This window comes from Cetorhinus maximus, chromosome 28 (assembly GCF_964194155.1).
Source record: "Cetorhinus maximus chromosome 28, sCetMax3.hap1.1, whole genome shotgun sequence".
NCBI classification, from domain to species: Eukaryota; Metazoa; Chordata; class Chondrichthyes; order Lamniformes; family Cetorhinidae; genus Cetorhinus; species Cetorhinus maximus.
In genome coordinates, this window is record NC_135906.1 from 1,817,292 (window position 1) to 1,840,208 (window position 22,917).

General features: G+C 44.9%; 1 protein-coding gene across 1 annotated transcript in view; it reads right to left on the bottom strand.

The window, feature by feature from the left end:
- The window catches only part of LOC144668737 (zona pellucida sperm-binding protein 3-like), a 66,696-nt gene extending 51,887 nt beyond the window's left edge, over nt 1-14,809 (bottom strand). Inside the window, exons 1-2 of the mRNA XM_078531067.1 lie at nt 14,709-14,809; nt 5,250-5,376 (exon numbers count right to left, since the gene is read on the bottom strand). Of these exons, the coding sequence (XP_078387193.1) occupies nt 5,250-5,376; nt 14,709-14,809 (228 nt within the window). The remainder of the gene's footprint in view (nt 1-5,249; nt 5,377-14,708) is intronic.
- Nucleotides 14,810-22,917: the final 8,108 nt, after the last annotated feature.

The following is a 22,917-nucleotide window of genomic DNA, read 5'->3' on the forward strand; positions in this document are numbered from 1 at the left end:
TCAGTGTTGAGGAGAGGCGATGGTGTAGTGGAATTGTCACTGGACGAGTAACCCAGAGACCCAGGGTAATGCACTGGGGACCAGGGTTTGAATCCTGCCATGGTTGGTGGTGGAATTCGAATTCAATGAAAAATGTGGAATTAAAAGTCTAACGATGACCATGGTGCCATTGTCAATTGTTGTCAAAACCCGTCTGATCTGCTATCCTTACCTGGTCTGGCCGACATGTGACTCCAGAGCACAATGTGGTTGACTCTTCCATGCGACTCAGTTGTATCAAACCACAACAAAGCACCAAACAAAGGAATGAAACCGGAAGGGCCACCCAGCATTCCCCTAGGCACCGGAAATGACAACAGCAAACTCAGCCTTGTCAACACTGCAAAGTCCTCCTAACTAACATCTGGGGGCTAGTGAAGCAATGGAATCATACCTTACAGATTAGGTCCCGGACACCACCATCATCATCATCCCAGCAGAAGTGGCGGCACTGTGGTATACAGTCGGGAGGGAGTGTCGACTCTGGACCCCATGAAGTCTCATGGTATCAGGTCAAACATGAAGGAAACCTCCTTCTGATTACCACGTTCCCTCCTCCCTCGGCTGAAGAATCAGTGCTCCTCCATACCGAACACCAAATGGAGGGAGCACCTCTGGAGGGTGGCAAGGGCACAGAATGTACTCTGGGTGGGGGACCTTCATGTCCATCACAAGAGTGGCTCATTAGTACCACCTCTGGCTGAGTCCTATATGCCGTAGCTGCTAGACTGGGTCTACGGCAGGTGGTGAGGGAACCAATAAGGGGAAAAAAAAATACTTGACCTCATCCTCACCAACCTGCCTGTCGCAGATGCATCTGTCCATGATAGTATCGGTAGGAGTGACCATTGCACAATCATTGTGGAGACCAAGTCCTGCCTTCACATTAAGGATACCCTCCATCGTGGTGTGGGGCGCGACCACTGTGCTAAATGGGATAGATTTCAAACAGATCTAACAAATCAAGACTGGGCTTCCATAAGGCGCTGAGCGCCATCAGAAGCTGCAGAATTGTACTCGAACACAACCTGTAACCTCATGGCCCTGCATATCCCCCACTCTACCATCATCACCAAGCCAGGCGATTGACCCTGGTTCAATGAAGAGTGCAGGAGGGCATGCCAGGAGCAGCACCAGGTATACCTAAAAATGAGGTGTCAACTTGGTAAAGCTATAACACAGGACTACTTGCGTACCAACCAGCATCAGCAACAAGTGATAGACAGAGCTAAGCAATCCCACAACCAACGGATGAGATCTAAGCTCTGCAGTCCTGCCACATCTAGTTGTGAATGGTGGTGGACAATTAAACAACTCACTGGAGGAGGCAGCTCCATAAATATCCCCATCCTCAATGATGGGGGAGCCCAGCACATCAGTGAAAAAGATAAGGCTGAAGCATTTGCAACAACTTTCAGCCACAAGTGCTGAGTGGATGATCCACCTCAGCCTCCTCCGGAAGTCCCCAGCATCACAGATGCCCGTCTCCAGCCAATTCGATTCACTCCACGTGATATCATGAAACAGATGAAGACCCTGGATACTGCAAAGGCTATGGGCCCTGACAATATTTCAGCAATAGTACTGAAGACTTGTGCTCCTGAACTTGCCATGCCCCTAGCCAAGCTGTTCCAGTACAGCTCAACACTGGCATCTACCCGGCTATGTGGAAAATTGCCCGTGTATGTCCTGTACGCAAAAAGCAGGGCAATCCAACCCAGCCAATTACCGCCCCATCAGTCTACTCTCGATCATCAGTAAAGCAATGGAAGGAGTCATCAACAGTGCTATCAAGCAGCACTTGCTGAGCAATAACCTGCTCATTGATGCCCAGTATGGATTTCGCCAGGGACTCTCAGCTCCTGACTTCATTACATCTCCAGAACCTGTGGAATTTTGTAAGATGACAGCCCATGCATAAACTCTCTCTGCAGCCACTTCTTATAGGACCCTAGAATGCAGGCCATCAGGTCCAGGGGACTTGTCAGCTTTAAGTCCCATTAGTATTCCCATTACACTTTCTTTCGTGATAGTGGTTGTTTTAAGACCCTTGCTCCCTGTAGCCCCTTGACCTTCCACTATTATTGGGATGTTGTTCGTGTCGTCTACCATGAAAACAGATACAAAATATTTTATTCATTCATGAGGTTTGGGCATCACTGGCTCAGCCAACGTTTATGGCCCGTCCCTCATTGCCCTTGTGAAGGTGGTGGTGAGCTACCCTCTTGAACCACTGCAGTCCCTGTGGTGTAGGTACACCCACACTGCTGTTAGGGAGGGAGTTCCAAGATTTGGACCCAGCGATAGTGAAGGAACGGCGATATATTTCCAAGTCAGATGGTGAGTGGCTTAGCAGGGAACTTCCAGTTGGTTGTGATCCTATTTATCTGCTGCCCTTGTTCTTCGAGATCGGAGTGGTCGTGGATTTTGAAGGTGCTGTTCTAGGAGCCTTGGTGAGTTTCTGCAGAGCATCTTGTGCACTGTGTATTGGTGATGGAGGGAGCGAATGATTGTGCATGGGGTGCCAGTCAAGTGGGCTGCTTTGCCTTGGATGGTGTCAAGCTTCTCGAGTGTTGTTGGAGCTGTACTTGTCTAGTCAAGGGGAGATTATTCCATCACACTCCTGACTTGTAGATGGTGGACAGGCTTAATGGAATCAGGAGGTGAAATACTCACTGCAGGATTCATGGCTTCTGACCTGCCCTTGTAGCCACAGTATTTATGTGGCTCGCCCAGTTCAGTTTCAGGTCAATGGTAACCCACAGGATGTTGATAGTGGGGAATTCAGTGGCGGTAATGCCATTGAATTTCAAAGGGAGATGGTTAGATTCTCTCTGGTGGGAAGTGTTCATTGCCTGGTACTCATGTGGCACGAATGTTACTTGCCACTTGTCAGCCCAAGCCTGGATATTGCCCAGGTTTTGCTGCATTTGGACATGGGCTGCTTCAGTATCTGAGGAGTCCTGAATGATGCTGAATATTGTGCAATCATCAGTGAACATCCCCATTTTTGACCTTATGATGAAGGGAAGGTCTTTGATGAAGCAGCTGAAGATGGTTGGGGTTTGGACACCGCCCTGAGGACCAAGGCTGTGATGAGGTCAGGAGCTGAGTGGCCCTGGCAGAACCCAAACTGAGTGTTAGTGAGCAGCGACAGTGCTAACAAGCAGCACTTGTGACAACCCCTTCCATCACTTTGCTGATGGTCGAGAGTCGACTGATGGGGCAGGAATTGACCGGGTTGGATTTGTCCTGCTTTTTGTGGACAGGTCACATATGGGCAATTTTCCACTTTGCTGGGTGATGCCAGTGTTGTAGCCGCACTGGAACAGCTTGAAGAGGGGAACGGCAAGTTCTGGAGCACAAGCCTTCAGTACTATTGCTGGAATATTGTAAGGGCCAGTGCAGATGCAGATCCAGGGCTCTTCAGCCATTTCTTGATATCATGAGGAGTGAATCAACTCGGCTGAAGACTGGCATCTGATGCTGGAGACCTCAGGAGGAGGCTGAGATGGATCATCCACTCGGTCCTTCTGGCACCACTGATGACAGCAAACCTCAAACACTCCAATACAGTGAGCCCCCTCTCCAGGGGGTGAACATCACCATGGAAGAGAGTGAGGCAGCCTGAGTAAACATCCACACCAGCCAGGCTCAGGAACAGGTCCACAAGGAGGCCCCAGATCTGCTCACATCCCCTCCCCCTCATGCCAGGCCTGCTCACACCCCCTCCCCCACACTGGGTGGCTATAGATACCAAGCCTGGGGTCTGAAGCACCCAGAAAAAAAATGAACAATTCCTGCTTCTCTCAACCTTCAGTAAACCCATCATTCAGGAGGCCTAGTTCTGTGCTTGGATAGACTAACACCAGTCATTAGGTCCATGGAGATATTTAACTAACAAGGAGAATGCATAGACCATTCAGCTCCCTGACACAAGGTAGAAGGAGTCTCTGCTTTATTGATCATTTGATCACTGTTTGACCTGAGTTTGCTTGTGTTTCCTGTACAGGAGCAAGGCCAGCAATGAACAAAGAAAAGAACAAAGAAAAGTACAGCACAGGAACAGGCCCTTCGGCCCTCCAAGCCTGCGTCGATCATATTGCCCGTCAACTAAAACATTTTGCACTTCCGGGGTCCGTATCCCTCTATTCACATCCTATTCATGTATTTGTCAAGCTGCCTCTAAAACACCACTATCGTACCTGCTTCCACCACCTCCTCTGGCAGCGAATTCCAGACGCTCACTACCCTGTGTAAAAAAACTTGCCCCGCACATCTCTATAGTTTTCTCCTCTCACCTTAAATCTATGTCCCCAAGTAATTGACTCTTCCACCCTGGGAAAAAGCTTCTGACTATCTACTCTGTCCATGCCACTCATAATTTTGTAAACTTCTATCAAGTCGCCCCTCAATCTCCGTCGCTCTAGTGAGAACAATCCGAGTTTCTCCAACCTCTCCTCATAGCTAATAACCTCCAGAATGAAGCAGAGATCAGGGAGACAGCTGTCACAGTCAGGGCCACGATCAGGACCACCTCAGACTCCACACCTACAAAGCAATGAGAAACCAATGGTTAGTGAAGGAAACACTGAGGGGGAAATGGAAACCAGTAGTCGGCCAACTCACCACCTGGAGACCTCTCCTGCATCCTTCGCTCAGCCTCATTCAGGGACTCTGTTGCCAGCTTGGTCACATCAGTATCCAGAATGAGCAGGGCTCCAAGTGAGGCCTCACCCACCCACTTCAATCCAGCTTCACTCTCTGCAACATCAAACATTCCAGTTAGAGAGGGGAAAGGGGGACGTCCAACATCTAGAGGATCAATGTCCCACCAGCTTCAGGTACAAGATCTCTCCTTCCTCTGGGACCAAACCACAACTCCCTTGTGGCACCACAGTTACCCACATGGCAACAGGCACAAATGTCAATGCTCGATTCCTCCAATGGGGTCCAGCTAAACAAGAGAAAGAGCCCATCAACCAGGTTGTGCATCACATCTCCACACAACACATCCCTGATGGAGAGAGAGGGAACTGACACATTCTGCACCTTCTGGAAAGTACAAGCTTTGTTCCTGGAATCCCTCTGATCCAATGGAGCAACTTTCAGGTGACAGGTGATGAAAATCTGAGGGACACATTCAACACACGTCATGATTCAGTGACTCCCTCCCAACATGGAGACTCCAATGATCAGCTTCCTCTTACCAAGGAACGGTCATCTCCAAGGAAACGGAACGCATCCAGGTCAAACCGGAGCTTGTCCAGCTCCTGCTCGTCTCTTGGCAACACAAAAGTTGAAAAGGAGTCCTCAGCTTTGCTGTCCAGGAGGCAACTGAAGAAAGATTAAAAAGGGACAGGAAGTGAATCAAGTGAAGCCATTGAGATGGGACCAGCTGGAGAAAGCAGAGAGCTCCTTACCCATTGTGGTCAATGAAGCTGTATCTCGGGGTGGAGTCCTTGTCTGGGCTCAATGTAGCTACACAGCGGTCAATGTAGAGCTTCAGGGGCATGTGGTTGATCATTGAAACAGAGGCCTCAATGTGAATGAGCTCACCCAGGTAGTAGACAGTCGAAGTGCGCTCTGTAAGCCAGTCACCTGAAGTACAAGAGGACAAGGGTTAGAGACAGTGGCTGTAACTCCCAGTGAGTGACTACAGGAAATCACTCCCCATCCACCCATCACATACCATTCATTAGGCGCAGAGAGAATGACAGATGCCCTTCTCCAGACTTGGTGGAGCTGAATGGGATCCAGGTGGGCTTGATGGGGTCACTGCTCACATTGCCCTTCCTGGAAAGGCAGGGGAGTCATTTTAGGACATCTTCAGAGACCACCAGCAGCTGTAGATCTTATTGACAAAGCGAATAAAGATTCTCACCTCAAATAACGACACTCAATGGGAACGACAGCTCCATTCGTTCTCACAATGACAGATCCATGATACTCTGGGGTGTGGTTCAGGTGGGTGGTGTAGATGAGGAAATCTCCAATCATCTGAAAGAATCAGGTGAAGGAATGAAGAACTGATCTGAAATGAGAATGTTCTCCACAGGGGTTAACAATGAAGTCATCCCATCCCCTGAAAACAATTCTGAGGGGGATTGACAGGGTCAGTGTGAAGAGACTGCTACCCCATCACTGGAGAATTTACTATTAGGGGCTGTCAGTTCAGGTCAGGCGCCAGTCATTTAGGATTAACTTAACAGGGAATTTCTTCATTCAGCAAGGAAAGAATCTTGGGAATTCTATCCCAGTTTGAGGGTGTTCAGAGAATGCTGTGTTTTGAGGAAGTCTCCATTGTCTCCTGTAGCTTAACTAAGTCTTCATTAACTAGAATTATTTTCACAGGTACAGCTTGGTCTACCCACATCTGTGTTCAGCAGCAAACGGACCCTGGGTCTGGATCATGGGCCTTAAATTACTGTCGGCAGTAGCGTGCTCAGTCCCACATGTAACACTGCCAGAACATCCTGTAGGTCATGCACTTTGTGACTTCACTGCCCCAGAGAGCTGTGAATGCTCAGTTATTGAGTATATTTTAGACAGATGGATTTACTTTGGGGCATCAAAGAATATGTTGAGGGGAGAGGAACATGGAGGTTGTGTAGAAGATCAGCCATGATCTTAATGATTGGGGAACAGGCTCGAGGGGCCGTATGGCCTCATTTGGTTATTTGTTGCTTTGTAACCTCAGCCCTTATCGAAGGAGAGAGATCATGAGCACAAGATCATGGTCCATTAATTGGGAAGTCTCTCAACAAAAGGACAGCTTCAGTTAACAGTAAAAGGAGCCACAAGTGGACAATAACATGGAGCATGGAAATAGAACAGTTTGAAGCCAGGGCCCCATTTATTCCAATAGCAGGGAAACTGGGAAGTGTGGAGTTACTCTTTAGTCAAAGTGGACTTAATTCGTATTCCATTTTCTTCATTTAAGAGACAATCAAATTGGATAAAACTGGACTGAAACTGAAGTCTCCAGTTGAATTGATCTGAATGAGGGGAATAGAGATGAAAATCCTCTAAACAACAGAAGGAAAAGCTTAGAGGATCCAAAGAGAAGGTTCAAGACCAATGGGGCTGATGTCATAGGTTGGAAAGACTCAAGGACCAGTTAATGCAAAGTACAATACAGACTAGAAAGCTAATTTGTAGTTTTATAAAGCAGGAGACAGCTATCTCCTCAATATCATTGACATCTCACCCAGTGTTGGAATGAAGAGTGGGGAATAACCAACAGCCCAAACTTAGAGCAAGAGCTGAGGATTCCCATTACCTGCAACCTGCTGCCACACTCATGGAGTCCATAGTCAAAGAGGACAGTGTGGTTCTGAGAGTAGATCCTGGTTGGCCAACAACCTGCTGTCCACCAGGGTCAGGTCAGCAGCTTTGATCAGGTGCCAGGTTCCAAATAAATCCAGCTGGACCCTGAGCAGCAGCTTGTCCTCTCCACACTGCACCATCACAGTCTGCAGTGGAGACACACTTCCACCCTCAGACACACGGAAATGGGAACCAAAGGGAGGCCCAGGAGGAGAGACTGTCTGAGGCACAGGGGTGGCTTTGACTCTGGCCTAGAAACTGTTGCCAAGTATCAGAGCCACAAACAGCTCCAACTAACACCAGCCCTGGGAACAAAGCCCTCACTACAAAATCCCCCATGATACCAAACAACTCACCATCCCTTCAGCCACCGAGCAGCACCTTTTATACACACAAGCTGCACTCACCTGACACCAATGAGACCAGAAGCAGCAACGTTGAACCAATTAAACAGCCCCAACCTCTACAATCTCCACCAATGACAGAACTCATGGGTTTATTACCAGGAGGGCCGATTTTATTTGGAGCAATAGGAGTCACTCTGAGTTGCTCTGGTGTCACCTGACTGAATTCAGCCCCACAAGTTCTCATGTTGAAGGCACCATTAATCCAATCATCTCACGTGGTTTTGTTCATTGATCCATGAGGATGACTGGTGGGCACTGCCCACACTGACCCAGGGAGCTTGGCGTGCAGACTGATAAATGGAGTGATGGGAAATGGAGACTCTCACACTGCTACAACAACAACAACAACTTGTAATAAATCCCAGGAAGTTTCGAAATGTAATAGGTTTTGAGCAAGTGGTCGGGGAGAGGTGTGGAAGAACAGAAGGGAAGGTGTGTGATAGGGAGGAGGGCAGGAGAGATTAAAGGATAAAAGGTTTCATGGAACAAAAGCCAAAGGCAGTGGTAATTGGGAAAGGAAAGAAACAGAAGATGTGTCCAGATGAGGTGTGAATGGCTGCATAGCAACCGTCTGAATGTAACATGAAGGAATAAAGAAAAAAACGAGACCCAATCAAACCAGCAAAAAAAACAAAATGAAGACAGAGGGTCTGATCTAAAAGTGTTGGCCTCAGTGCTGAGTCCAGAAGGCTGTCGAGTGTCCAGTCGAAAGATGACGTGCTGTTCCTCGAGCTTGTGTTGAGCTTCATTGGAAAACTGTAGCAGGTCAAGGACAGAAAGGTCAGAGTGAGAGCAAGGTGGAGAATTGAAATGACCAGCAACAGGAAGCTCAGGGTGATACTTGTGGACTGAACGGAGGTGTCCGCAAAGCAGTCACCCAGTCTGCATTTGAACTCCCCAATGTAGAGGAGACCACATCGGGAGCAGTGAATACCGTATACTAAATTGAAAGTAAAGGAAATCGGTGTCCGAAGCCTTTTCCACTTGAAAATCTGAACTTTTTCCTCATTTTGTTTTTAATGTCTGTGCTTATCCACAAAACCTCAGGAGATAAGGGTGATCGAGAAACATTTAACGTCAATTGATGAATCCTGACTAATAGAAAACCAAAGTTTAACCATCGTTCTGCTGCAATGCTTCCCCTGTCTGAGGAGGGACTGATAAAGATTAGGAACATTGGAACAAGAGGAGGTGGTTTTCCCTCCCACCATTCAGTTAGATCACAGCTGATTGGTCCCTCACCACCATTTACCCACCTTAGCTACAGATCCCTTGAAATCATTCCTCACCAAAAATCCCTCAATCTCAGTCTTGTTATCTGCAGTTGTTCCAGCATCCACAGCCTTCTGGGGGTAAATTCCCGGTTTCTTTGTGTGAAAAGTTATTTCTTGATTTCTCTCCTAAATGACTAAGCTCAATATGTTCCCTCATTCTTCATTCCCCCAACAGAGAAAATAGTTTCTCTGTATCGACCTCTTCAATCCTTTTAACATTCTAAACACCTCAATCTGATCATTGCTCAATCTTCTAAACTCAATGGAATACAAGCCAGGCTTATACAAGCTCTCCTCATAATTTAACCCTCGAAGCACCGTTTTCATTCTGGTGAATCTACCCGGCACTTCCTGAGCTGGGTGCCCAGAACTGAATATAATATCCAGATGGGGTTTGACCAAGGTTCAATACAACTGAAGCAGAAATTCATTCCTTTTACAATCCAGCTTCCTTGAGGTAAGGGTCAACATTCCACTCATCGTTTTTTTATTGCTACCTTTACCTGACCACCAGCTTTTAATAATTTGTGTCCTTGGAATCTCAAACCACTTTGTTCCTCTCCAGTTCCTGGTTTCTAACCATTTAGAACATTTTGGAATTTATTTTTTCAATTCCAAAATGGATGACCTCACACTAACATCACAATTACACAAGTTGTAAACACACATATCTATTGCAAAGAATGTTTGGGTCTGTTTTTGCACCCTCAGTGAGAATGTTAACAGAGTGAACGCGGTCCTTACCATTGGCACTGAAGACTGCATTCTGAAATCCAGCTCTCATTGACACCATCAGGAGCCAGGGTGTGCCCATGCATGTCCAGCAGTGGAAGGCTGTTTCCTTCTCCAGAACTTCAGATAAGGCTGTAATACACCAAGGGTTGTGGATTGAGATGCTCCTTGCAGCATTTCTTGTTCATCAATGATCAGACTCAAAGATCAGATGGAGTTTATCAGGTGCACTTCAACCATGAGTGCTGTGTTGAAGGCAGTCATCCACACGCGACTGTTATACACTGACTAAAGACGATTCCCCACATGTCAAGATGCCGTGTATGCTCCAGGGAAGGATGTTTATGTAGTTTCTCCACTACACTTGAAGCCTTTGTCTTCTCGGTGGTAGAGGCTGTGGGTTCACAGGGAAGCCGAGGGGTTTGGCAGCACTGCATGTTGCAGATGTCACACACTCCTGACACTGGACACCGGTGCTGGATGGATCATGTGGAAGGTAGTTGGAGGAGTGGTGAAACAGTCTGTGCGGCATCACCCTGCTCAATGTGTAGTCACTGCAGTTCTGTTCACATATACAATCATATTTTACTGATGCACATTCCCAGAGAGGAGTCACAACTGCTCAAAGTGCATGTTGAGAAATTGGGTAAGTGCTTACCATACATGTCTGTTTGTGCAAATGGTGGACTTTAGAAGATAGTTATGTTTTAAACTTCCTCCTTTAATTCAAGATAAAATAGATTAATTTGGAGAGGGGGATGTGACCTCCTGTGAAATCTGCCTGGAGACCTCGCTACGTGACTTCAATGAAATCTTGGGCAGTGAGAAATATCTTGTTAAAACCAGGAAGGATTTGGGCTTTTAAAAAGAAGATTACGTTTTTGCTGAGAGATCCATGTAATGTATAAATGTGGTGTGGTGTTTTTGGCTCTGTTAAGATGTTAATGGAGAATACCTTTTCTCTAGTTTGGAGTATTAGTTTCCTACTAAGTACTGTTTAGTCTGGGTTGATTTTGGTGTTTTGTTACAGCAAAGGTTTTCAAACATGAAATCTTGTCATGTGATTCTTTGTGTTGTTTACTGGGAAGTTCATATCTTTTTTTAAAGTTACCAGTCTCTATGGGAATCATAACACTATCCAATAAAATTAACGTTTTACATTCTTTAAGTGAATAACATTTTTCAGCATTGCATACAAGCCAACAATTGGAAACCGAGTTTACATTACAAAGCTCTGTCCAGCGGAGTTTTTACAGGTCACTTTGTACAAACTTGCTGCTTTGATTTTTTATTGGCTAGAGAGGGTCCTCCAGTCTCCTGAATTATACGGATATTTTTATATTGATTCATTCTAAAGTAGTGGAACTGCAGCTCATTGTTGTAAAGAGCCATCGCAGACACAATGGGCCAAATGACTTCCTCCTGTGCTGTTTGATCCTATCTTGCTCTGTGGTCTGACATTGTGATTCTGACCATTAAAGGTGACCTTTCAGTCTCCAGCTGTAGGTCAGTAATTGGCCTTTTGTCATTGTTAATCTGTACGGTCCTTCCCCAAACATCAGGCAAGGTCCACAACCAGAATCAGGAAGTCACCAATACAACTTTCAACTCCATTTAAAACAATTGTCAAAAGTGCCGGGGGGAAGATGGGGAGAAATTTTTTTTTTTCACAGGATGTTATGATGATTGTCTGAAAGGGGGATGGAAGAAGATTCAATATCACTTAATAATTCACTTTCAAATAGGACGTGGATATTTATTGAAAAAGGAAAAATTTGCAGGGCGACAGGGAAGGAGTGAGGGGATGGGATGAATTGGGTCCCTCTTTCAAAGAGCCTGAAAAGCTAAGTGGGCAGAATGGCCTCTTCCTGTGCTGGAAGATTCGATCAACATTTTATAATTAAAGACTTTACATTGCATACCATCCATTCGGCCATGTTATTGGGCCTGGGGTAGTGTGGGTGATGAGGTAATATGTCAACTCCCCACTTTTCAGACATCACCTTGAGTGGTTTTCCAGAATATTGGGCTCCGTTGTCCGAAACCACTTCTTACGGTGCCTCAAATAGGCTGAAGATTGAACTCAGTGGGCAGAATTTTACAGCCCTGTCATGGCCTGGGTGGGGCTGTAAAATGCCGGGAGCCTTTCAAAAGTCCCTTAGCTTTGGCGTGACTGTAAAATGCTGCCGGCATAAAATTCCACCCAATGCGTTGGCAGTGGCTGCGCTGGATGTATCATGGAACTGATGAATATTTGGCGAAATCATCACAACCAAGAAATCACCCCATGGATGCTGAAGAGATCGGTTAAAATTCTAATTATTGGATGTATCGCTGAAAAAGGAGACTTTTTTGTCTTGCTCTCGTCAGGTCAATTTGCAAGAATGGCAATGAAAGGGAAACAACAAATTTATACTGTATGAGAACAGAGTGTTTATTGCTGGTCAAGTGGACTCTGATTGGTTGAGGCATTGCCATGGAGAATGCACCAGTTGATGGTGATTGACATTTAACTGCCATGCACTGTTTGAAGTTTAAAATAGGGCCCAAGCCATTTGCTCATCATGCAAGCTTGATGCTTAAATAGGGCTCATCAAAGGCATCCTGCAGGATAATGGCTACCCTGATCAGATTATTTCGCACTGTATATCACGCAAACTCAAGAACGGGCCTAAGACTGTCTCCTTATGGCTGTGAAAAGTGCCCAATCTACCTCACACTACTCTAGAAGGGCAAGGTATCTCAAAATTTGAGCAGCAGGTGAAGCTAGTTGTTTCACACTGCTACAATGCAATAGCAACACGAGTGCTATTGGCCACTAACAAGATGCTGCCATCAAGCCAAAAAGACATTTTGCCTATCACACAAATGAGTAATGTGGTATATGAGTTTCAGTGCCAGTGTGATGCTAGGTATGTAGGCCGTATGTCCCAAAACCTGGAGGATCATATCAACATCATGTCCCATCCACTGTTCACAACGGGCAAGGTACAGGCTGGATCCAACCAGCCCATAAAACATAATGTGCAACATTAGATATGATTCGCGATTGGAGAATATTTGCTAAACAATCAGCAGTGTGCTAAGAATTATGCTGATGATCAGTTTAAGAATTTAAGATTGTCAGGCAGCCTCACAGTGTGGCCCATTTATGTGTACTGGAAGCTACATATATTTATTCACAGGGCCCTGTTCATTGCAGACAGAAAGAACATGTACGCATATTGCGCCTGTTTAACTGAACAAAATAAGTGACAGCCATTCACTCGTTCATTCCTCAGGGCAATGTCTTGATCAATCAGAGTCAAGCTGCCTGGTTTACATTTCAAACAATTCTTAGCAGTTAACTGTAAGTCACCATCACCTGGTGCATTCTCCATGGCAGCATCTCTACCATCAGGGTCTACTTGCTAACCAATCAGCACTCTCTGCTCACACAGTATAAATTTGTTTTTTCCCTTATATTGCCATTCTTGCAAATTGTCCTGACGAGTGCAAGATGAAAAGCTTTGACAAAAACTGTCTCTTTTTTTCAGCAATACTCAGGTTCTGGACCATCAAATGTTTATTGGATGTGTGGGTACCTTGTGAGGTAATAATGATTCTTCTGATGTCAGGGCATGTTGACTTGGCACGCCTCACATTCCCTCTGGCAGGATGCGAACAAATGGAGACCCACAGGGGTCTGTGCTGAGGCCTCAACTTTTTACAATTTACATCAATGACTTAGATGAGGGGAGTGAAGGCTGGTAGCTCAATTTGCAGATGACGCAAAGATAGGTAGGAAAGTATTTTGTGAAGAAGACATAAGGAGGTTCTTGATGGATATAGAAAGGTTGAGTGAGTGGGCAAAGATCTGGCAAATGGAGTTTAATGTGGGATGTGTGAAGTTGTTCACTTTGGCAGGAAGAACAAAAAAGCAGAGTATGACTTAAATGGAAAATGGCTGCATAATTCTGAGGTGCAGAGGGATCTAGATGTTCTTGTACATGAGCCACAAAAACTTAGTGTACAGGTACTGCAAGTAATTAAGAAGGCTGATGGAATGCTATCCTTTATTACGGGGTGAACTGAACATAAAAGTAAGAATGTTTTGCTTCAGTTATATAGGGCATTGGTGAGACTGCACCTCGAATGCTCTGCACAGTTTTGGTCTCCTGATTTAAGGAAGGATGTAAATGCATTGGAGGCAGTTGACAGGAGGTTTACTAGGTTGATACCTGGAATGAGTGGGTTGTCTTTTAAGGAAAGGTTGGACAGGCTGGGCTTGTTTCCACTGGAGTTTAGAAGAGTGAGGGGGGTGATTTGATTGAATTATACAAGATCCTGAACAGCCTTGACAAGGTGGACGTGGAAAGGATGTTTCCTCTTGTGGGAGAGTCCAGAACTAGGGGGCACTGTTTTAAATTTAGGGGTCACCTTTTTAGGATGGAGATGAGGAGAACATTTTTCTCTCAGAGGGTTGTGCGACTTTGGGACTCTGCCTCAGAAGGTGGTGGAGTTGGGGTCATTGAATATTTTTAAGGCAGGGGTAGATAGATTCTTGTTAGGCTAGGGAATCAAAGGTTATCGGGAGTAGATGGGAATGTGGAAATCGAAACACAAGAAGATCAGCCATGATCTTATTGAATGGTGGAGCAGGCTCAAGGGGCCGAATGGCCTACTCCTGTTCCTGTTTCTTACGTTCTTATCATTCGATGTCTAGATTCATACCTGATCACTATAGTGTTCTCCAGCCTGTTTCCTGGTTCAATCTATCCACATATACACTTGGTGCAATTGCTGGAGGATGTCAGGTCTAAGAGAACAAGGACTTTCTGGCCCTTGGGGAATCCCAAGCTCATCTCTGTGAGGCCAAAATAGTCTTAGAGCCTCTGGAACATCCTGGAAGGACTCTGGCCACCCTCCAATCACAGTCTTCCATAACTGTTGCAATACAGGAACATTGGACATCTCTTGTTGCAGTTGCTGGCATCTATTCTTCCCGAAATTCAGCCGGTCGATATGAAAGATGTCTTCAATTTCCATTTCGATGAAATCCACTTGCAGATCTAAGGAAATATCTGCAGTTTTGGATCAGATGTGAGCATGGAACAAGCCAGTTTGTAGCGTATGTCACAGTCATAGCCTTGTATTTTGATGAGTAAGTGATGGAATCTGGATGGTGCACTAGTTAACAGCTGAATGTCAATTGTACACGAGGTGTGGACTCACTGGATTCTGTAATCACAGGTTTGGATAATCATACAGCCTGGATGGAATTCATTTGCTCCATTATGTCTGTACCATCTTTGAAAGAGCGATTTTGCTTTGTCTCTCCTGCCTGCTCTTTCCCTATAACCCTGCAAATCCCCCCTATCGGTATTTATCCTGTTCCCTTTTGAAACTTACTATTGAATCTGCTTCCAGCATGTCTTCAGGCAGTGCATTCTAGATTGGAACAACTCACTGGATAAAAGGAATTGTGTCGAATTCTGGGTGTTTCATATGAGAAAGGATGTGAGGGTCTTGGAGGGAGTGCAGCAGAGATTTACTGGAATGGTACCAGGGATGAGGATTTCAGTTATACGGAGAGATCAGAGAAGCTGGGATTGTTCTCCTTAGAGCAGATAAAGTCAAGGGGAGATTGAATGGAGGTGTTCAAATTAATGTGGAGTATTGACAGAGTGAGGAGAAACTGTTCCCACCGGAACAACACTCAGTTACAAGATTTCAAATAATTGTCAAAAGAACCAGAGGGGAGAGAAAGAGAACATTTTTATCCAGTGAGTTGTTCCAAGCTGGAATGCACAAATCTTTGAAGGTGGCAGGAGAAGTTGATCAAATTGTTAAAAATCCCTGCAGGATATTTGGTTTAGACAGAGACAGAGGCCAGGATTTTCCAGCCACGCCATGGTGGGACCTGCTGCGGGAGATTTGGTGGCCCAGCCAAAAGCCCATTGACTTTCGATGGGAGCAGACGATCCCGGTGGTGGATGGGGCTGGAAATTCACACCCATCGAGTGTAAAAGCCTTCGAGGATTTGTGTACATGTTCTCCACTGTCCCTGCACCTCATTTAAAATCACCTGATATTATTTATATCATCTGTCCTCATTCTTCCTCCCACATGAATCATTCACATTGCTCTGCATTAAATTTCATTTCTCAGGTATGTTTTATATTTTATATCTCACATTGATGTTGATTTTCTACGTGTCTAACAGATTTTATTCGCAGTGTTTTAAATGTCTGCTCCAGCTTCCAGCACTTTCTTCAGCTTTATTGACTTTTCTCTGAGTCCACACTCAGGCTTAATTAATCAAGCACCATGAGCATTGATCAGTCAACAGACAGACATAATCAAAGGCAGAACAATTGAATCATTGGACACCACAAATTCTCTCTCCATTTCACCAATCTATGTCCTCCTAAAGCCTATTCCAATTCTCCTCACTGTTTGCATTCTGTATTCCTGTTATCTATAAACAACAAAATTCTGTCCTTTATATATGTCCAGGTCATTTAACGGTATCAGAAGGAGCAGTGGTCCTAATACTGACTCGTGGGGAACATCTCTGTGTACTCCCCTCCATCCTGAATTTCACCGTTGACCACTTCTGTCTGCTTTCTGTCCCATAGCCAGTGTCGTATCCACAATGTCACTGCCCCTTTAATCTATGGCTTTCACTTTCCTAACATGTGACAATTGAAAGTCCATATACATAACATGAACCAGGCTGAGCTCATCAACCCTCTCCATTACTTCCTCAAAGAACTCCAAGTTGGTCAGACACGATTTCCCATGAACATACCTTTGCTGCTGCTCATTTATTAACTCATGTTTTCCAAACCACATTTTAAGTTGTTGCAGATTTTAGAAGTTAGAAGTTTCCCCCAATGTTTCACTGATGTGAGACTGGCTGGTTTGTAGTTACAGGGTTTATCCCCCTCTCCTTTTTTAAACCGGATGGAACATTTACAACTCTCCAGTTCTCTGGCACCACCGCCATATCCAAGGAGGATTGGAAGGTTAGGGTCAGTGTGTCCACTATTTCCACCATTCCTTCCCTCAGTTACCCTCACAAATCACATCCAGACCGGGTAAATGTTCTACTTTATTGTGGTATAAAAAGTGTTGGATTGGAAGGGATTAACTGAACTTGTTTGTTCAGTGACTGTAATTAATGTCACTCTCCACGGATCCTAATTGTGTCACTGGAGGGTTTCCCTCTTCTGTTAAAAGGGAATCCTTTCAATGTGTTATCCCATAATGTCAGCGGGAACCTCACCACCAACACTGACAGGGATCAGCGGCTCCAGAGAGGAGGAGAGGATGGATCAGAATCTGAGAACAATGGATTGGAATGTTACAACAATGGATTGGAATCTGAGAACAATCGACTGGAATGTTACAACAATGGACAGGAGTTTCTCCTGGGATTTTTACTTTCTTTCCACATATTATGATCGTCTATCGTTAAAAATTCAGATCAAATATTCACTTTACATCGTTCAGTACTTTTACTATCCCATCCTGGCTGTTGTTGGTGTCTCTGGTAAGTCTCTCTATTAACTCTGTCCACCATGTTTAACTGTATTACTGTTCCCATCGTTTACTCTGCCCTCTTTGCTGCTGTTGCTGCTGGTGACTCTCTATAATCAGTTATTAACTCTATACCCCATTGCTAACTGCATTCCTGGTTTTGTAATTTTCTTTCACTTGTGTTGCAGTTGGTGTCCCTGATAATTCTGTAAACCATGATTCATTCTCTTATTCTTTCTCATTAAACTCTTGGGAAGACTGAAGTCAGTGTCATCGGTCCCCACTATAAACTCCATTCCATACCCATGAAGTGCATCCACTTCCCTGGCCAATGTCTGAGGCTGAACCAGGCTGATGCAACCTTTGATTTCTATTCGACCCTGAGCTGATTTATGACCCCATATAAACTACTGCTCATCCCAAACTCTGCTTCCCATGTCCTACCTCATACCGAATCCCATTCACTCATCATCCCTGTGCTGACTGACCTCCACCGATTCCTGGTCTTGCAGCTCCTCAATTTTAATATTCCCATTCCTGTGTTCAAACCTCCCCATGCCTTTTCCCCTCCATTTAGTTTCATTCCCCTGTTAATTTCCCATGTTCCTGCATATCTTTCCCTTCAAGTGTTTATCCAAACCTCTTTATAAAATCAGTTTCTTTCCTTCTCTTTCTTGGTCATGAATTTTGTCTCTCCAGCATCAACAATGTTCCAGAAGCCTTGATTCTAAGAATATTGTAAACTGCACAACCAGCCACTCCCAGGATGTGGACTTAGACAGCTTGAGTGAGTGGGCAAATACATTGACATGATTTCACTGTCTCCAGCTCCTTCTCTTGGACCACTCTATTCTTGTACAAGACCAGAAAGCACCTCCTCCCTCACTTCCCAGAGTTCAGCTCTCAGCCTCACTCCATTCAGACAAAGTTTCACCTTTGTACTACTTACTTCATGGGTCTGTGAAACCTCCTGTATTTATACCAGTTGAAATCCTAGTCAGCTGATTCAGCCACTTATGGCTAGGAAACTAGTTCTGACTAACTACCTAATTAACAAATTACAAACAAAGGCAAGTGGAGTGCAGCTGAGATAACTGAGTGAAGACTTGGAATTTGGTGGTTGGGCGTGCGGGGGTGTTAAAGTGTTAATTTTTACTCTTAAATTTTGTTCTTAAAAGCTAATCTAGTCTGTAATTAGCAGTAACTGGAAAGTACTGTGCAGGCAGGCTGAGTTCTTTCATTCTGGCAATTGAGACAAGGTAAACTCACTCTCAGCTGTAGGAGCTGAGTAGTTAACTAGCTAACTGCCTGAACCTGGTTACTGAAGCCGCAGTTCAGTCTACAATGGATTCAGGATTCTTTAGTGCAGCCAAGGCAAACGGAGTTCAGCTGAGCTAACTGAGTGGAGACTTGGAGATTGGTGAGAGGGGAAGTTCAGTGAAGCAGGGAAGGAGATGTTTATTTCCTCTTTCTATCTTTCTCATCCCATAGGAATTGGTTCTTGCTCCAGTCCAGGGAAAGGAGTGAGCAATTTGGCGAGTATCGGGCTAGTGAATAAGCTCCATTCTATCCCTAAGGCTTTAAAAGGTACACAAATGTGTGGTAAAGTTAATAAAATATACAAGGAAATGACATAGGTAAATGATTAATATAATTGAGTAATTATTTAAAACACATTAAGGATGGCAGGGCAGGTGATGTGTCGAGGCTGCAGCATGTGGGAGCTCCTGAATAACATTGTGATCCAGGTCAAACACGTCTGCAGTAAGTGTTTGCAGCTTGAGGAGCTTTGGCTCAGAGTCATTGAGCTGGAGGCTGAACTGCAGACACTGCGGCACATCAGGGAGGGGGAAAGTTACCTGGATGCTTTATACCAGGAGGCAATCACACCTCTTAAGACAGGGTCTTCTGATTTGGTCAGTGGCCAGGGACAGGAGGGTATGACTGCGAGTGAGGAAGATAAGGGGACCCAGAGGGCAGGAGTGCAGGAGTGTGAGCCTCAGCAATTATTTAACAGGTTTGAGGTTCACTCAGCTTGTTTGGATGAGAGCAGAGACAGCAGTGTGGATGAGCAAACAGACCACAGCACCGTAGTACAGGAAGCCATTCAAATTGGGGGAGCAAAAGTGAACATAGTGGTAGTAGGGAACAGTATAGTGAGGGGGATTGACACTGTTCTCTGTAGCAAAGAGCGAGAGTGCAGATGGTTGTGTTGCCTGCCCGGTGCCAGGGTTCTGGCATCTGCTCAGGGTTGGAGAGGAACTTGCAGTGGGTGTGGTGGTTCCAGTGGTCGTGGTCCATGTGGGTACCAAGAAAAAGGCAGGATGAGGAAGGAGGCTCTGCATAGTCAGTATGAGGAACTAGTCACCAGACTAAGAAGCAGAACCTTAAAGGTAATAATCTCTCTGTGGTAATTATAGTTTGGATAAACTTAGGACTGTAGCTTTAAGAATGATCCTGTGTTGTAAGATCACATGATTTGTGTAAACCAACATCTCAGCAGCACAGGGAACCTCTAGGGGAGAGTTCTTCTTTAGTTATGGAGTATGATGCACATATGTAAGTTGCTGCTGCTGTCTTGTAAATAAAGTTCACTGTGTCCACTCAGAAAAGTTGTCTGGAAGATCAACTCTATAACAAACTGGTGATGAGGAAACATCAGATGCGCTGCTGTAACTTGCCCAGAGATTGTCGGTATCTAAGTTCATTAAAAAGAAAAGAAGATATTCTGATCTGAAATGCCACAGTTTGGCAGAACCAAACCCTTTGAACCAATCACAAACGATTATTCTCAATATATAGATCAACTTGCGTTCTACTTTCAAGCCAACAAAATCACAGAGGTGGGAAGGAGGAGAGCGATTCTCTTGAGTATTTGTGGAGGCAAGACCTACAGTTTAATTTGAAGCATGAAGGCCCCCAGTGCCCTGGATTCATAGACTTTCATTCAATTAATAGACCTCATTCAGGGACATTTTCAACCCAAGCCCTCAGTCACAATGCAGAGATTCCGGTTTAATTGATGGAATGGAGTCCCAGGAGAGTCCATTGCTATCTACATGGTGAAATTAAAACAACTAACGGAAGATTGTGAATTGGGTGAAACCCTGAATGACATGCTCAGAGATCGTTTGGTATGTGGCGTGCAGGAGGATGCTATTCAGCCAAGATTGCTGGCTGAAGTGGATCTTGATTTTAAGAAAGCGTTAGAAATAGCGCTGGTGATGGAAATCTCCGGAAGGGATTCACAAGCAATTCAAGGGGCACAAAATAGCACTGTCCTCCTAGTTGGGCGGGAACAGTCAGCAGAAAGTGGCGTGAAAAGCCGGAACTCTGCTACGAAGTGGGAAACAGCCCCTGCAAACCAAAAAATGCGAGGAAATCGCTCAGCAACAAAATCAAAAACGAATTTGTATCGACATGGAAACAATCATTCTTCTAGCGATTGGCAATTTAAGAAAGTCGAGTGTTATTTTTGTCACAGGAGTGGACACATATTGAAACATTGCAAAGTGAGATTTAAACAGGCCTCCAAACAACAATCGAAGTTCAATGAAGTCTGTAGTGTAGAAGAGCCGGAAAGAACCAATTCTGACATTTATTCATTATTCAACATGAAAGTTGGAAAGACAGAGCCAATTATTGTCACAGTGCAAATGAATGGTAAACAATTAAAAATGGAAGGAGACACAGGTATTTCTCCCTCTGTTATAGGAGAACACACTTTCAGATATTTAAATAAAGGTGATCAACAATTAAATTTGGAACAAACATCTGCCAAGTTGAAAACATATGCAGATGAAGAAATCCAGGTAATAGGTATCACTAGAACAACTGTTCATTCTAGACACCAATCGGCACAGCTACCAGTGATGGTGGTAGGAGGTGAAGGACCAAGCCTTCTAGGGTGTGATTGGTTGAAAGAGATTAAATTAAACTGGTCCAAAATCTTCCAGTTACGAGCAGGGAGACCACTCGAGCTGCTAATAGAATATGACACTGTCTTCAAGGATGAACTGGGAAAAATCCAAGGCCTACAGGCCAGGATTTATGTGGGCCCAGAAGCAACCCCTCGCTTCTTGAAAGCAAGTCCGGTGCCATACGCCCTGAGAGAGAAGTTTGATGCTGTGTTGAACCGGCTAGAGAGGCTGGGTATCAAGATTGGTCCAGTTCTCAGAGTGGGCAGCACCCAAGGTCCCTGTCCTTAAACCAAACCAGACCATCCGGATCTGCGGGGACTATAAACTAACAATCAACGGAGCAGCCAAACTGGACAGGTACCCCATTCCCAAGATTGAAGACCTATAGTAGGAAGTACAACGTATATAAAGCTTGACATGAGTCATGCATATCAGCAACTGGAGTTGGAAGATGCCTCCCGGGAATTTGTGACCATAAATACCCACAAAGGGTATCACATACATGCCTGCCCTTCGGTGTCTCCTCGGCCTGTGCCATTTTCCAAAGGACAATTGAGAGCTTACTACAGGGCCTACCTCAAGTAATGGTCTACCTGGACAATGTACTGATAACTGGGTTCACAGAAAAGGAACACTTGGCGAACCTGGAGGAAGTTTGGGAACGATTTATGGAAGCAGGAGTGTTCCTGAAGAAGGAAAAATGCACTTTTCAGGCAAACAAAGTCATTTATTTGAGCCTTTGGGTAGATGCCCAAGGGTTACACCCTGTTGTGGAGAAAGGTAAAGCAATAAGAGAGGCACCTGCACCTAAGAACATCTCTGAACTTAAAGCATTTTCAGGGATGGTAAATTATTATGGGCGATTTCTACCAAATTATTCCACAGTTCTAGCCCCTCTACATTCTCTGCTAGGAAAAAAACAGGGTTGGTTTTGGGAGTCACCCCAAGAAGAAGCCTTTGTGAAAGTAAAACAGCTCTTATACTCTTCAAATTTGTTAGTGCATTATGACCAGACAAAGGAATTGGTGCTAACCTGTGACGGGTCCCCCTATGGATTGGGAGCGGTCCTATCTCACAAAATGGATGACAGCACCGAGAGGCCATTAGGCTATGTATCCAGGACACTTATCACAGCTGAAAAAGGATATTCTCAGCTCCAAGAGGAAAGTGTGTTCATTATTTTTGGCGTAAAAAATTCCACCAATACGTGCACAGGCGACATTTCACGATCGTATTAGACCACAAACCACTTTTGGGTCTTTAGTGAGGAAAAGGCTATACCACTCATAGCGTCAGCACGAATATACAATGATGGGCCCTAATTTTGGCAGCATATGAATAACATTTGTACATAGACCAGGGATTCATATAGCAAATGCCGATGCCCTAAGTCGCCTTCCTTTACAAGAGAACAATGACCACATCCCAATTCCTCAAGCACTCATATTAGTGATGAATTTCCCAGATTCCTCGCCAGTCTGTGCCAGGCAGATAAGAAACTGGACGAATTGTGATCCAGTCCTGTCTCGAGTGAGAGACTAAGTGTTACATGGCTGGTCCCAGAAATCAGTCTCTGATGAATTGAAGCCATTTTGCAACCGAAGATACGAGATGAGCAGTCAAGATGGTATTCTATTATGGGGTGTACGAGTGGTAGTTCCTTCACAAGGAAGGGAACCACTCTTAGTAGAG